The 16,576-nt window shown below is 39.4% G+C and overlaps 1 protein-coding gene across 1 annotated transcript in view; it reads right to left on the bottom strand.

Moving 5' to 3' along the window:
- Positions 1-1,242: 1,242 nt before the first annotated feature.
- CA13 (carbonic anhydrase 13) overlaps positions 1,243-16,576 on the bottom strand; it is a 31,595-nt gene continuing 16,261 nt past the window's right edge. The window contains exons 4-7 of the mRNA XM_032421943.1: positions 13,825-13,920; positions 12,255-12,317; positions 11,341-11,496; positions 1,243-1,421 (exon numbers count right to left, since the gene is read on the bottom strand). Coding sequence (XP_032277834.1) covers positions 1,302-1,421; positions 11,341-11,496; positions 12,255-12,317; positions 13,825-13,920 — 435 coding nt within the window. The 3' untranslated portion in view covers positions 1,243-1,301. The remainder of the gene's footprint in view (positions 1,422-11,340; positions 11,497-12,254; positions 12,318-13,824; positions 13,921-16,576) is intronic.

The raw sequence follows: 16,576 nt of genomic DNA, 5'->3' as shown, positions 1-16,576 counted from the left end.
TACAGCATTATTACACAATTTACTGATACTCAGTTATCCTATCAAGAAGACTATGGCAGAATAATTTGAATTATCAAAATCTACATCCAGAGGAGGAATGGTGTCTGAAACAAAGTAAGAAAATCAAGGAAACTCAGCTAAACTTCCCTCAGATGACAGAAGTGTCCCATGTGTTCAAGTCTTAAATGTGGTTAATAGTGTCACTCCACTTGCACCAGAGAGAGCAAAAGGACCTTCACCATCCCCCTTCACCAAAAACAAACAAAAATATATAAGAGACAATAGGTTAAAATGAATTATCAAGAGCCAACTTACAAAATTACTTGTGAGATTTAGGGACATGTATAAAAGGGGAGATGGCTTTGCCATGGAAATGGGTTGGAGGGTTTGTGGATGGATTGTGTATTTATATGAGACCCAAGTAAATATTTTCCACCACTTGACAGAACAGTTACCTACACAGGATTGCTCCCTGCTCTGTTGCCAAAACACAGGGAAAAAGTAAGCAACCTATTCCTCATGCCCTTGGGCTGCTCCCCCGTCTGGTACCTTCCAATCTGTTAGTTTCAAACCATGTCAATAAACTGGCAAGAACTGCATCTAGTCAATTATTAACCTGTTTATCATTAACATTACTGCATGAGTGTGATATAGGGCATAATTCATTAAACAGTCATTGATATCCTGAGGAATTTCCAACAAAATTGGATGGGTTAATTTTGAGCTGTGGAGTAGACACAGTGAGTAGTTATATCCCACCCCTCCTTAATGCCCATATCGTTCATTTTATTAAAGGTACCGTGCAATGGGGATCAACAACATAATCAAAACAAAAATTCACTTTAAAAGGAATTAATTGGAATGATATCAAGACATTAAGCAGACTCACTTGTGTAGAAAAAGATATCACAATCTTATCATTCTGGAAAAGATTTTAATTTTTTGACCAAACATTACTGAGAGATATGACTGATTTAATTTCTAGGGCAAGGGATACTTTTTAATGCATTCGGAAGTTTTGCGATGCCTGCCATGTTTTCACATAAGTTGAAGTAGACGCATTTTGTGGGTCTCAACACACGTCAAACAATTGTTTACTGCTTGAATACCCATGAGTGCAAATCTGAGATGGATGAGTTATGTTAGTTTGATTACAGAGATCTGATCTTCTTTGTGGTGCTGAAGCTGAGAGCAAAATGGTACCCGTAATTCAGAATTCTAGGAAAGAGCTGTTTGCAGGGATTTTTGTGTTTTGTTTTTTCTCCACAGACATGTTTGGGGTGGTCTGCTGGTGACAACTTTTAATGGAAAGAGGCTCTCACTTTTCGGCCCTTCAGAGGCTGTGGCGGGCGGTGATTGCTCAACAAAAAAGCCGCTGCTTCGCCCTCCGCCGTGCAGAGGAGAGTGCGGAATGTGGCCAACTGTTGAAGAAAAGAGCAGAGTGGGCTTCAGCACAGAAAGTCACACCAGTGTTGGTGAGCTGCCCTCCTAGAAAGTTATGAGACATACAGCCTTTCCTCTACCAGGAACTAAAATACTGCAGGAAAAGTGTTCTAAATTATGAGTCATATATATAATAAAACACCACTTCTGCTAAGTTCTCACCACTATACAAATACCTGTGGGTTCAAAAAATCAAGTACATAAGGATTCTTTATCTGAGGATCAAAGTAATATGAGGAAACAACATTTAGAATGTGGTTCAAAGAGGACATATCTAGGAATCAGAGAATGTCACCTACAAAGGCAGAATAGGACGGTGGAAAGGTCACTGTACTGGCTTTCAGAGACAGGTCCCAGTCCTGGGTCTGGCAGACCAGTTGGGTGACCTTGGGCGCTGCTCTTCAGTTACCCCATCTATAAAGTGAAGCATTGGATTATATGATCTCAATAGGTAATATTGGAATGTAACTCTCAGAATTACATTGAACACATACCAGTACTCCAGTACAACATGGCCTCAATTTTCATGGCAACCTTGTGGTGCTCATCCTATAGAATTTTGATCTTTTAAGTACTGTTTTCCTTAAGCAATAATTTTGCTCTCACCATACTTGAGCCTTGCAAACAACTAACCATGGTAAACATGTGGGCCCTTCAACCTCTGATAATGTTTAAATACAATTTCAGTGATATAGGCATATTTCTCATCAAAAGGGCTTAATTTTTCTTATTACAGAAAAATGCTGTTACAAACTTCATACAACACACAAAGCACCAAGAAGAAAATAGAAATTACTAGTAATCACGTCACAAGATATAATCACAGTTAACATTATGGAGTGTATCCTTCCAGATGTTTTTATATACATAAACACACGAATGCACACACACACACACAACATTTTATTATAAAAACAGGCTTAACTATCATGCTCCTTTGAAACCTTATTTTTGTACTTAATACATATCCTATATATCTTTGCATGTAATAAACATAAATCTATGCCACTATTTTTAATTGCTGAAGTTTTCTACTCTAAGCATGTTGTATAAATTATTTAACAATTCCCTGGTGATTTAATACTATTTATCAAGATTTAGCACTGGTCTATAGTAGTAAAATGAAGACTGGGTAAACTAGCTGAATAATTCTACTTTCTTGAAAATGTTCACCAAAAATCTATTACCAATTAACTCAAGTAGGTTTCTGGTGTTTGTTTTCCTATTTCGTTTGAGCAAAGATAAATTATTAAATTATTGAGAATAAAAGCCTCCATTCTTGGGATGCCTGGGTGGCTCAGTTGGATAAGCGTCTGCCTTCAGCTCAGGTCATGATCCCAGGGTCCTGGGATCAAGTCCCACATCGGGCTCCTTGCTCAGTGGGGAGCCTGCTTCTCCCTCTGCCTGCTTCTCTCCCTGCTTGTTCTCTCTCTCTCTCTGACAAATTAAAAAAAAAAAAATCTTAAAAAAAAGCCTCCATTCTCTAAGCTGTGCTAGTCACCTAAATGCAGAATCAAGCAAATTCACACTAGGATAGGGGCACCTGGGTGGCTCAGTTGGTTAAGTGTCTGCTCTGCCTTCAGCTCAGATCATGATCCCAGGGTATGGGATAGAGCCCCGCATCAGGCTCCCTACTCAGGGGGAGTCTGCTTCTCCCTCTGCCCCTCCCCTGCTTGTGCTCTCTCTCTCTCTCTCTCAAATAAATAAATAAAATCTTTTTTAAAAACTCATACTAGGATACATCTATTAAGTTTCCGTCATCATCATTTAGTTGAAGCCTAAAACATTTCTTGTACAGTACTAGCCAGGATGGGAGGCAGAGGTGATGGAGGTCCTCCATAGGCAAGAGTTTGTCACCGCACTCCACGGAGATAGGTTCATGCATCATATACAAGCAGCCATCTCTTTCTACAGGTGATACTTTGAGGGGTCTTTTAAAGGGTATCGATATGGGCAAGATAAGACAAATAGGTACAACTTACTATTACTCATATTTCATTAGACCAGATTATAGCTAAAGCCAGATGAGATTTGAATAATTCCCTGGTAAAGTCAAGCAGCAGAGGTAAATAAAATCTAACCTCTGGAGCCCCAGGGGAAACACTCAGCCTTCCACAGATCATGGGGACCAGGTCTGTCTGGAGTGGCCTTTCCAGTGGCTGTGCAGGAATGCCAAGGCCTGAATCAGGGCACCAACTCGCTGGCCTCAGCAAGCACGACTTGCTTCCCATTGAAGCTGCCCATTCCTCTGAAGACCTTGGCTATTTTTTTTTTTTTAAGATTTTATTTATTTGAGAGAGAGACAGCAGGAGCAGGGGGAGGGACAGAGGGAGAAGCAGGCTCCTCACTGAGCAGGGAGCCCGATGGGGCTCAATCCTAGGACCCTGGGATCATGACCTGAGCCACTTAACCGACTGAGTCACTCAGGCACCCCTCCCACCCTCCTTTGACTCCTCTGCAAGTTGGGCATGGCTCCCTACCTCTGTAACACCTTAACCTCACTGGAATTTACTCTAGATCTTTCTCTAACCTGCCTGCACATTTTGGTGAAACTCACTGAACCTGCCCTGATGTCTTACCAAACCCCTTCCCGTTCTGGCTCTGGGTCTCCCTCCCCATCACTCAGCCCAGCTAGGTAGACCCTGCATCTGCCAGTCCCTGCTCAGATTTGCTTCTCTTGGCTCTGGTGTCCTCCACCACCGCACTAACCTCAAAATGCACACCCTGGCTGGCCCTTACCAGTCTCATCACTCTCTGGGCCCCTGGGCTTCCTGCAGACAGAAAATCTGCCGCTCTGTCACGAAGGCTGATACCATCTACACGAGTCCTGGCAGGAGTCTCCCCAGATCAGCCTGAAGGCTGAGGTGGGTATGACTTGTTTTGCTGTTTTTCTTGGCTCTGATACTGAAATGTTAACGTCCTTATAGAGTTACCCCAGTGAGCAGAAATACTCTTTTCTAATGTTTTGTAAATAGCTTTGTTTATGTCACTCTGGTGCTCAAATGTCTAATAGCACTCCACCGCCTGCCAAAGCTGGATGATAATAAAAGTAAAATCTCTCTTACAGAACATGGTGGGCCAGGTATTGCCCTAAGTCCTCTACATACATACCTCATTTAATCAATGATATCCTCTTATCCCCATTTTCAAGATGAGGAGCTTGAAGGACAGCTAGGAAGTTTCAGTAAATAAGCCATCTGGCAAATAAGTCATGCACTAACCACAGCACTATACGGCATCTCTAACTTTTTTTTTTTTTTCCTATTTTCCCCTAATCTCTTTTCATGAGTTTTTTATTATGGAAACTTCCAAACATACATAAAGCTAGAAAGAGCAGCAGCATAAATCACTACAAACTCAGCACCCAGCTTCATCCATCACTAACACACAGCCAATTTCATTTCATCCACACTCTCACTCATTCTCTCTTTCCACCTCCCATCCTGCCCAAACTGGATTATTTTGAAGCAAGTGCTGAATATCATGTCATTTCAGGTGTAAACACTTCAAAATCGATCTCTAAAATATGTAACATTTCTAACTCTAATAAGGTCCCCAAAACAAACTGGTTAGCCTGGCTTTGGGACCACCGGGTCCCGACTAACTAGGTTGTCTCCAGTTACTGCCATACACGGGGCCTACTCGAAGCCAGGTTTGTGAAGGGTGGCCCCAGAGCACCTGAATGAAGAGACTTTGGGGTGATTCTTAAAACTTCAGGTTACTGAACCCTACCCCAGACCTTCTGAATGAGAATTTCTGATAATGCCCAAGGATTCACATTTTGACAAGCTTCCCCAGGTGATTGTTGTATACACTAAAGTTTGAGAACCTTAGGTACAAAGGGGCCCACATTTTCTGCACCTCCTTTTCTTGCCTTTATTTATGGTGTTCCTTCTTGAAACTGCTCCCTTTCCTTTACTACCTCCAACCAGTCACCGCCCTTTTCCTAGCCCATATATCAGCTCTTTCATGAAGTCTTTTCCGGATTTCTCCAATAAAATAGTCTCTCCCCTTTTAAACTCCCTTTACACTTTATTTCTCTTACATACCAAGCACAGCCACTGTGTTACCATTTTTTTATGCATTTATTTTATCTTGTCTATTAGATTATAAACTACTTGAGGACAAGGGACATTTTTAACACTTCTTTGTATCTTTTGCATTATGCCTTGCAAGAGTCAGCAATTATTAAACAATTCTAGAACTGACTTGCATTGTCTCCTATAATTTAGAACTTTAATGTCAAAGCTAATTATATGGAGTTTTTTGGCATAAGTCAAAATTAATGTTCAAGTGAATGAATTCTTTCCCCATTTCATATTTAGTTTAAAGATGCAGAAGAAGAGTATTCCTAGATCATTATCATTAATTACATAATATAGCATTTTACTATTTTAAAAGGACATTAGGTGTTGCTTCCAGATCTGTTGGGCTAAGACCCTACAGACAACCTCCCTGTGGAAAACAACTCTAAAACCCAGACACGAATACAAAAAGCAACAAGTCACAGGTACTGGAGAGTGCACAGAAGCAGAGGGACTCAGGTGGATAGCCTGTGCTTCTCTCACACGAAGGAGAGCTGGGAGCTCTACAAGTGAGTTCCTGTCTCCCCAGCTTCTCACCTGAAGCTGAGTAGAGTCTGCAAGGTGCACAAAGCTGCAATGGAACACACCGGTCTTACAAGGACAGAGCCAGAGAGAGGATACTCTATAGCTAAGAACCACACACGCTGTACTGAGACCACAGCTGCTGCACAAGAAAGAAAATTGAGAGCTCGAGCCCTGCCAGAAAAAATTACCTACTCACACAAGGGAAATAATATTCATCAGAAAAAAATAACTAAATCCAGAATCAGCACAACGTCATGTTCATCACATCTAGAATACAATAAAAATTACTTAACATACAAAGAAGCAAGAAAATGGAACACATTCTCAAAAAAAGAAACATCAAGACAGTCTGACCCAAGATGAACCAAATTAGGAACTTACAAGGTTTTTTTTAACAAGGATTTTAAAATGACTATTTTAACTACCTGAGGGTCGTACATTTTTAAAAAAAGCATCTTTAATGCAGAGTAGTGGGAAGTCTCAGCAGAAAAATAGATATAATAAAAGAGAACCAAACTGAAAATTTAGAACTAAAATATAGAACTGCTAAAACAAAAAATTACCTGGATAGACTTTACAGTCAAATTGACATGACAGAGGAAAGAGCGAATGAACTTGAATACAGATCAATAGAAATTATCCATGGTGAAGAACAGAGATTAAAAAAAATTATCTAAAAAAATAGTCTTGGTGAAATCAGAGAGGGAGACAAACCATAAGAGACTCTTAACTCTAGTAAACAAACTGAGGGTTGCTGGAGGGGAGGTGGGCAGGGGGATGAGGTAACTGGGTGATGGGTATTAAGGAGGGCACAGGATGTGATGAGCACTGGGTGTTATATGCAACTGATGAATCACTAAACTCCACCTCTGAAACTAATAATACACTGCATGTTAATTAAATTGAATTTAAATAAAAAAATTTTTAAAAATAGCATCTTGGGGATCTGTTAGATGATATTAAAAGTTTAAATATATGTGTAATTGAAATATCAGAAGGAAAGGAAAGAGAAAATGGGGCACAGCATACATAAAAGTTAACTCATAAGTCATCAAAAACTTAAATGTGAGAGCTACAACCATTACTTAAAGTATGAAAAAAATATTTTGTGGCATATAGTTAGGCAAAGATTTCTTAAACAGGACACCAAAAGCACAAACCAGGAGTAAACTGATAAAAATGGACTACATCAAGGTTAAGAACTTTTGCTCTTCAAAAGACAGAGTTTTAAAAAAAAGGCAACCAACATGTTGACTGGGAGAAAAGTTCTGCAAAACATGTATTTTAAAAAGGGCTGATTGTATACAGAACCTTTGCAATTCAATAATAAAAAGACAAACACCCAAATTAAAAAGGAGCAAATGATTTGAACAGATATTCACAAAAGAAGATATACGCACAGCCAACAAGCACATGAAAAAACGTTCAACATTACTAGTCACCAGATAAATGCAAATTTTAAAAATCACAGATACCCATTAGAATGGCTAAAGTTCAAAAGACTGACAACACCAAGTGTTGACAAGGATGTGGAGGAAGTAGAAATCTCATATATTGCTGGTGAGAATGGAAGATGGAACAGTCACATTAAAAACCAATATAGCAGTACCTTATACAATTAAACATGAAGATACCACATGACCTAGTAAATCTAGGTCATGTCTAACTTCACAAAACGTGAAAATATGTGTCTACACAAAAATGTATATGCCAATTATTCCTAACTTCCAAATATGTACAGCCATTATCCATAATAGCCCAAAACTGGAAGCAACCCAAATATCCATCAATTGGTAGATAGATTTTAAAATAAGGTGGTATATCCATATCATAGAATATTACTCAGTAACAAAAATTGTCAGTGAATCTCAAAAACATTATGCTAAGTAAAAGAAGTCAAACACAAAAATCTACATACTGTATGATTCCATTTAAATAAAATTCTAGAAAAGGCAGAATTCGAGTGACAACATCTCAGTGACTGCCTAGGGCTATTGGTGAGGAAGGAGATGGAGTGCAAAGAAGCGTAAGGAAATTTTTTGGCTGAGGGATCTATTTTATATCTTGATCTAGTGGTTGCTGCATGGTAATATACAACAACAAAAATCATCAACTGCACACTAAAACTCATGAATTTTATTGTATGGAAATCTCATAACAAATGACAAAGAGAATTTTTTTAAAAAGAGCGTAGAATCAAAAGCAAATATCCTGCACATTGAATTCAGCAGATGAGCAAGCCAATTTAGATAATTTAGGATAACCCAAAGAAACTTGGCAGAACAGTTAGCCTTCCAAAGAGAATGACAGATCTGCTATCAAAACTATCTGAAAACAGCATATCTGTTTACTGGTCTGGCAGTTAAGTTAAGCATTTCAATAAGTGACTCTGGGGACAAAAAATGGGCTTGAATCAAATAAAAGAAAATGAAAACCATCTGGTTTGCCCTTTTGGTCAAACAGCGACTGGGAAAGAAATAGCAGTAGAAAAACCTAGGAAAAAAATGGCACTAAAAAAAGAAGTTAATCTTCATAGCTAGTGACATTATATGGTAGAATTGGAAAATCCATAAAACAATGTGTCCCAGGGACTTCAAAAATAAAGAGTTGCCAAAATTGAGATTAGAAATTATCTTTTGGAAAGTAACTCTTAAGTAAGTGGTATACACAAAAGACATGTTCATTTCACTTTATAGAAAAGAGGTAAGCAACTGAATAATCATCTCAACCCTCTCGTGTTCTGGATTTTCTTAACCTTTTTATTTTAGAACAGTTCTAGATTTACAGAATTATTGCAAAGATAGTACAAATAGTTCTCATAAGCCCCATACTCAATGTGCCCTATTATTAATATCTTACATTAGTATGGTACATTTTTCACAATTGGTGAACCAGTATTAATATGTTATCATTAACTGAAGTCCATCCTTTATTCAGATTTCCTTTGTTTTTACCTAATGTCTTTTTCTGTTCCAGGATCCCACCAGGAAACAACTTAGTAGTCATATCTCCTTGAGCATTTCTTGATGATGACAATTTCTCAGATTTACCTTGCTTTTGATAACCTTGATAGTTTTGAGGAGTACTGATCAGCTATTTTGTAGAATATCCCTCAGCTGGGCTTTGTCTGATGTTTTTCTCATGGTTAGACTGGGATTGGCCTTCTGAAATACCTTTTGCTTCATTTTTTAACTCTTAAAGTCACCATAACATCATATTAGAATAATTTGGATTAATATTATTATTCAGATAATCATTTCCATCTGGTTAAAAATGAAAATGTCTGGGGCGCCTGGGTGGCTCAGTCAGTTAAGCGTCTGCCTCTGGCTCAGGTCATGATTTTGGGGTCCTGAGATCAGCTGTGTCCACCTCCCTGCTCAGCGGGGAGTCTGCTTCTCCCTCTCCCTCTGCCCCGCCCCCCTGCTGTGCTCTCTCGCTCTCTCTCTCTGTCTCAAATAAATAAATATTTTTAAAAAATGAAAATGTCTGAAAGTATTCATGCTAGAGTAGATGTAAGTGAATTTAAGTAGATCACAGTGAATTATCAATCATACTAAAGCTCTAAAATATAGTTATTATTTTATATACTCTACCTTATAAAAACCACATTAATAATTAATATTAATTAGGGGCGCCTGGGTGGCTCAGTTGTTAAGCATCTGCCTTCGGCTCAGGTCATGATTCCAGGTCCTGGGATCGAGCCCCGCATCGGGCTCCCTGCTCCGCGGGAAGCCTGCTTCTCCCTCTCCCACTCCCCCTGCTTGTGTTCCCTCTCTCGCTGTCTCTCTGTCAAATAATTAAATAAAATCTTTAAAAAAAAAATAATTAATATTAATTAATTGAGCCTCAAATTAGATACAGTAGTGAAACCACAGCTAGGTAGGCATAATTCCTAAACTTACAGCGGGTCATTTTTGATTAAGAGCTTTATGTATTTTAAGGAACTAAATTATATATTTTGATATATTCTCTTCCAAATGGCAGGTGGATTTTAAAAAGTTATTTTCCAAGTGGCTTTAAGGGATTAAAAATATCCTTGAAATATGAGGGAAAACATGATCTCCTATTATTACTTACTACCTTGTTATAATTTATTAATTCTTACCCTTATCTTGTTCAAATTTAACAAAGGAATGTAAAAGTGAACAGTTTAGCACATGGAGGAAAGAAAAATGTACTCCGTTAGTAAGGTCACTGAATCAGTGACAGGTCCTTTTTCTCATGACACAATGCATCTTATTTATGATGGGAAAAGTCACAGGAATTTCCATGTCAGTCAAGCTCTGGACTTCAATCCAGACTTTTACAAAATATTTTGATTAGTATGTCCCAGATTATTATTTGGCTTTAATCCTAAAGATAAGGCCAACAGAAGTTGGATGTGTTCAACACCCCAAGGGAAAATGTTACCTGACATGACCTTGGTAAAGGTGAACCAGCTCTAGTCCTTGACTGGGGGTAAAAAATAAACAGCTAGGCAGGTGGGCAAGCCCAGAACAGAAGCGCTTGATTAGCTGCAAAAACTACTAGACTATGTTCTTGCTAAGATTGTGCAGCAAGTAATTCAAAAAGGAAAACAAAAAGCAAAGAAAACCCACCCAGCACAGCATCCACAGAAGACATCGCATCCACCTGTCAGATGGGTCAGTCACACAGGTCGTAGACCCAAGCCGAGTTTCCGGGCATCAAAGAGAGCCTGAGCCTGCAGACGGCTTGCAGACTCAATACGTTAATCAGAAAAACAAGTGAGGAAATGTCTTCACTAAAACAGCACAGGTAGGTACCCAACAGCATCTCAGTAAATGCTTAAAGCCCCTCAAGCAGCCCCACAGAAGTTTTGTCGACAAAAGAGAAGAGACCCATTGCTGGTGTCACTGCTCACTTTCTGATTGCGACATCATCTGTAGGAGGAGCAGGTCTAAGGACTGAGGTCAAAAAGAAGAAAGTCCCCTTCTAAGAGTAGCCCTTCTCCTGATTTTCCTGTTTATATACCAACCTGTTTATATCTCAGCCCAAAAAAGAAAACAATTATAGCCTTTAAAGTCACTTCCCTCAGTGTCTGTATGCACATTACATTTCAAAGACTGAGGAGAGAAATCATCTAATCACAGAAGGTCAAATAAGAAAGGGACATAAGTTTTACCGGGTCCAACTACCTATCTGATTAATGAAGGGAAAACACAGGCTTCATCACGCCCCAGAAATTAAGGGCAGGACTTTTTTTTTTTTTAAGTTTTGGTCCAGTTTCCTCTAGTAAATCAGGATCAACCTTGAAGAAGTGACATACCTGTTGAGAGCTGATATTTATAGGTTGTTTTAAAACGATCCATGTGACACTCTCAAGAAGAGGCGGGACTGTAAGGGAACCAGGATATGTCCAGTAGTCCCAGGATGGAGGAAGCAGAGATAATGGGTCAAAATTTGTGAATCGCGTTTGTTTACCCTGGTGGAGAAAACAGAATTCCCACAAATTACAATGGGAGAGCTTTACAGAGCCCTCAAAAAAACAAAAACAAAAACAAAAACAAAAACACATGCATCCAATGAAAGACTATCTTACTGGAACTCTTCAACTCATGGAATTATTTAGTATCTGCCTTTGTATCTTAAAAAAAAAAAGTTTCTACCTTAATCTAAAAATTTTAGATGAGGTAGCATATTAGATTTATTTATTTAAAAAGCACAAGATTTGTTTAAAATGTGTTGCAATTAGGGCGCCTGGGTGGCTCAGTTGGTTAAGCGACTGCCTTCGGCTCAGGTCATGATCCTGGAGTCCTGGGATCGAGTCCCACATCAGGCTCCCTGCTCGGCGGGGAGTCTTCTTCTCCCTCTGACCCTCCCCCCCTCATGCTCTCTCTCTCTCATTCTCTCTCTCTCTCAAATAAATAAATAAAATCTTTAAAAAAAAAAAAAGTTTAAAATGTGTTGCAATTAAACGCTGATTGTGCAACACTCCAATACCAGAAACTAATCATGCATAGATTTATTAGTAATGATTTTAGATAATTTAAGCCCCTTCATCATTTTCAAAAGACAAATGACAATAGGTTGATTCTGCTCTATTGGTCGAGTATGTTCCAAACCTGCTCCAAAGCAGATAGCATATGCTCTATCTAAAGCTGAAGTTATTAAAAGAAGGTAAGAAACTTCAGGAGAGAACAAGGAATACATTAGTCATTAGCAAATAATATTTCATTTTACCTTTTCTTTAATCGAATCCAAAATGTCAGTAATCTTTTGCAGCTGAGAATTATGTTCACCAATCTGAAAGCACGAAATTTCAAAAGAAATAGTTACTGTAGCAGAACAGGTCTGGTTCACTCCATTTCAGTCACTGGTTTTGAATTTTTTTTTTAAAAAACCTACGCCCAGCCCAGAACAAACAGAGATTGTTTTATAATGACGCTGTCTTTTACCTGCTGGCTTTATCATGCCAGAATAATCTGAACAAGGTAATGTTACACGCTGCTTGGCTGAATTTTAAGCTTGATTCCAAAACTAGTAGTAACAGCTACATAGTTTTTCCATTTTATGAATGTTTAAGATACAGGTTAGCTTAAGAGAAAACTCCCTTAGGAAACTCTAACATAATACCTGCACTATTCAACCAGATGTAACCTTCAGACCTGAGATCCAAACTGGCACTTGTGACGTCAAAGCATTAAAAGAAAATATCTCCAGGGACACCTGGGTGGCTCAGCCGTTAGGCGTCTGCCTTCGGCTCAGGTCATGATCCCAGGGTCCTGGGATTGAGTCCCACATGGGGCTTCCTCCTCAGCGGGGAGCCTGCTTCTCCCTCTCCCTCTGCCCCTCCCCCTGCTTGTACTCACTCTCTCTCTCAAATAAATACAATCTTAAAACAAGAAAAAGAAAAGAAAATATCTCTCACTTTCAACCTAAAATGATTTGAGGTCCTGCACCAAGACAATATATTATCATGACTAGAAATCATCATCAGAAAAATATATGTACCTCTTTTCATTATTTGGGATGTCCTGACTCTACCTAAGGTTTTAAGTCCTTCAGGATTCAAGTATAATCTCTTGCCTCACTCACATTCCACGGCCACCAGCGGACTTGGCAGCCAAAGGGAAGGAGCCGCAACCATTCATCCCACCCTCCATTCTGCCCTATACTCCCCCAGGCCCAGCCCCAACGAGTTCCAACATCGCACGCAGAGTCTGGCGGCAGAGCAAAAGCGCCCGCCCTACAAGACTGCGGTCACAGTGGGAGCTGAGCGGCCCAACCCACCCACGGGGATTTTAACAAGGATACTTACTTCACTACATGTGACTATGAGACAAAGGAAAAGACAACAACAATTTTTAAAAACTGGTCAGTGTGTTTGAGACAACAAACCACAGTGGTAAAACTAGTGCTTCAAGAATCAGGGACGTGAACTTCACTCTGTCCTGTATCTCTAAATACTGTGTAATCAGGAAGAGCCTACAATAAAGATTTTCTTCTCAGAATCTCAACTGTTACTCCAACTATTGTTGCGGCTGCCGCTGCCGTTTCTATTCACATAAAAATGATCAATGGACAATAAGAGGAGACGTAAGACGATACTCCTACGATACTCCTAAGGTAGTTCTAGGCTATTAGGTAAATCATCGACTAATACATAAATGTTTAACATTAATTTCAAAAGGAAAACATTACACTTAGAATGAGTTTACTATTAAAAATGGTAGACTATCCTTTCCACAACTGAAACTCTTTATCCAACATGGCTGATGAATTATTTAAAATGAAATCAGTGGATTCTCACCTGTAAAAATACTCCCAAGACAGCTAGTCCATCTGGCTCATGAGCTGCCTCAACAAAGCTGGGGTATTTGTCTGAATTCCAATGAACAACATGGAGCTGAAAGGGAGGTATGCAACATAATTCAAATGTTATCTTTTAAAAATCCTTAAAAACATAAATGAAAATAAAATATTTATATAGATGTTCCTGGGCTGTGCACTCATGTGTATAATGTATTCTTCACAGAATCCACCTATTTGCTGTTGTCCAAAAGCCAAAGACATGTACCATGGCCACTGTAGTCTATGGTATACTATAGGAAAGTCTACAGCACTAGTTAGAATGTTCTGGAGCATCCTGCCAAGCCCCTCTGGCCCGAGCAATCTCCAACTATTGCTCCTGAGTGACTTAAGGCTTCTTCCTAGCCTTCCAAGGGTGGGACTGCAAGAGAGCAGCCTCAGGTCAGATCCCAGCTGGTAGCAGAGTCCAAGAAACAAGCTTAGGCTCACAGGAAGAGGGAGAAGTCAACCAAGGGTTTGCAGTGATGATTCTGCTGCTAAGGACAGTACCAACTGTTCCTGAAACTGCCTAATCAGATGTTCACCACTATCCTTGAAGGCTTTTTATGACTTGAAAGTGCAAATTCTCCTTAACAGAACTATTTTAGGCAGTATTCACACATGTATTACCAGCTATAATTATGTTTAGATCCTTTGCTGATAGCAAGTTTTAATGGGGACAAAGAGGCTTTGTCTAGGAACAGGAACTAGGAACCAGACATGTCTGAGGATGGAAATGAGAGGCAGCTGGTGCCGAGTTAAGGGAAAGGAAAGAAGGGGAGAGGGAAGGAGTTGGAGGACCTGGAACTCTAGAAAATAGAAAATACACCTACTTCACAACACTGCCCTCTTGCAAGTGGCCTCCTGCAAAAACCAAATGAGTCCTATATGTTCTGCCACTGTAAACAGTACAATAACCCAAACACACAAACAACTGTGAAAGACTATAGAATAACAGTAAGGCAGAAATCCACCTTAGAGAGATCTTCATTCCTGATTAAGGGGAAGAACACACTAAGATAGATGCCAAAGGGCAATATGCCATGCTCAAACAATTTGGCCAAGATCGTGAGGACACCATGTTGTCCAAGAACCCCTGCATGAGGGACTGACTTCAGATTAAATCTCCTTTCAGTGAATCCTTTTGGCACCTCAGGGCGGAAACACATATGAAGGGTTTCATGCACAAATCACCTTTCTAGCTGTCCCTTAAAAGAGAGAATTGAGTATGTTCAAAGACATGGTTTTAATCCCATGCTTTAAATATAACTTCATATCTTATAGGCAACTAATATGGGGGAATTTGTGGATAAATAAGAATTATCACAACTATAAATACATGAGCTACAAAACCATAAAATAGTCCACCATCTATAAACAATCAAGGAAGGTTGTGGGATATGCAGACCGAAAATACAAAGGTGGATCCCTGTGGTGCCATGTTCTAAGTTGGTGTGAGATAGTTGGAGGAGGAACGAAACCTTCAAAACACTGGATGATGAAACAAAATTCATTTGGCTTACATGAGATAGAGACATTCCACTCTAAGGGAGGGGCTGAAAAGAACATCAAAATTGTTTTAAATGGCTCTATGCCAATCCATCAGCTCACTTAGTAAGAGATGACACCAAAAATATAAAAAGATGTGAAATGATGTCTTTAGGTTCACAACAACAACTGATTAGAAAATGAATATGTAACTAAAGAGAGATGAATCTATATATCCTTTTGCTGATTAAAAAAACAGCAACTATTTAGGGGCACCTGGGTGGCTCAGTCGGTTAAACATCTGCCTTCAACTTGGGTCATGATCTCAGGGTCCTGGGATCGAGCCCAGTGTTGGGCTTCCTGCTCAGCAGAGAGTGTGCTTCTCCCTCTGCCCCTCCCCCACACTTGTGCTCCTACTCACTCTCTCAAATAAATAAAATTGTTAAAAAAATAAATAAAAAACAGCAACTATTTAGAATATTATGGGAAACTAGAGCAAGAAGTTTGTTTTTTTTTTCAAATAAGTCTTTCTCTCTCCCACACATCTTGCCTAACTGGCACAAATAGCTTCAGAGGGAATGATATCACTTTTATTAGCGTTTGTATTTGGTTTTTTGGAGTTTTGGGTTTTTTGGGTTTTTTTGTTTTTTTTTTTATTTTATTATGTTATGTTAGTCACCATACAATACATCATTGGTTTTTGATGTGGTGATCCACGATCCATTATTTTCGTATAACACTCAGTGCTCCATGCAGTATGTGCCCTCCTTAATACCCATCACCGGGCTAACCCATCCCCCCTCTCCCCTCCCCTCTAAAAGCCTGTTTGTTTCTCAGAGTCCATAGTCTCTCATGGTTCATCTCCCCCTCCAATTCCCCCCCCATTTTTCCCTTCCTTCTCCTAATATCCTCCATGCTATTCCTTATGTTCCACAAATAAGTGAAACCATATGATAATTGACTTTCTCTGCTTCACTTATTTCACTTAGCATAATCTCCTCCAGTCCCATCCATGTTGATGGAAAAGTTGGGTATTCATCCTTTCTGATGGCTGAGTAATATTCCAGTGTATATATGGACCACATCTTCTTTATCCATTCATCTGTTGAAGGGCATCTCAGCTCTTTCCACAGTTTGGCTATTGTGGACATTGCTGCTATGAATATTGGGGTGCATACGGCCCTTCTTTTCACTACATCTGTGTCTTTGGGGTAAATACCCAGGAG

This window comes from Phoca vitulina, unplaced genomic scaffold (genome assembly GCF_004348235.1).
Source record: "Phoca vitulina isolate PV1807 unplaced genomic scaffold, GSC_HSeal_1.0 scaffold25, whole genome shotgun sequence".
In the NCBI taxonomy this organism is placed as follows: Eukaryota; Metazoa; Chordata; class Mammalia; order Carnivora; family Phocidae; genus Phoca; species Phoca vitulina.
This window is presented reverse-complemented; position numbering and strand designations above follow the sequence as displayed.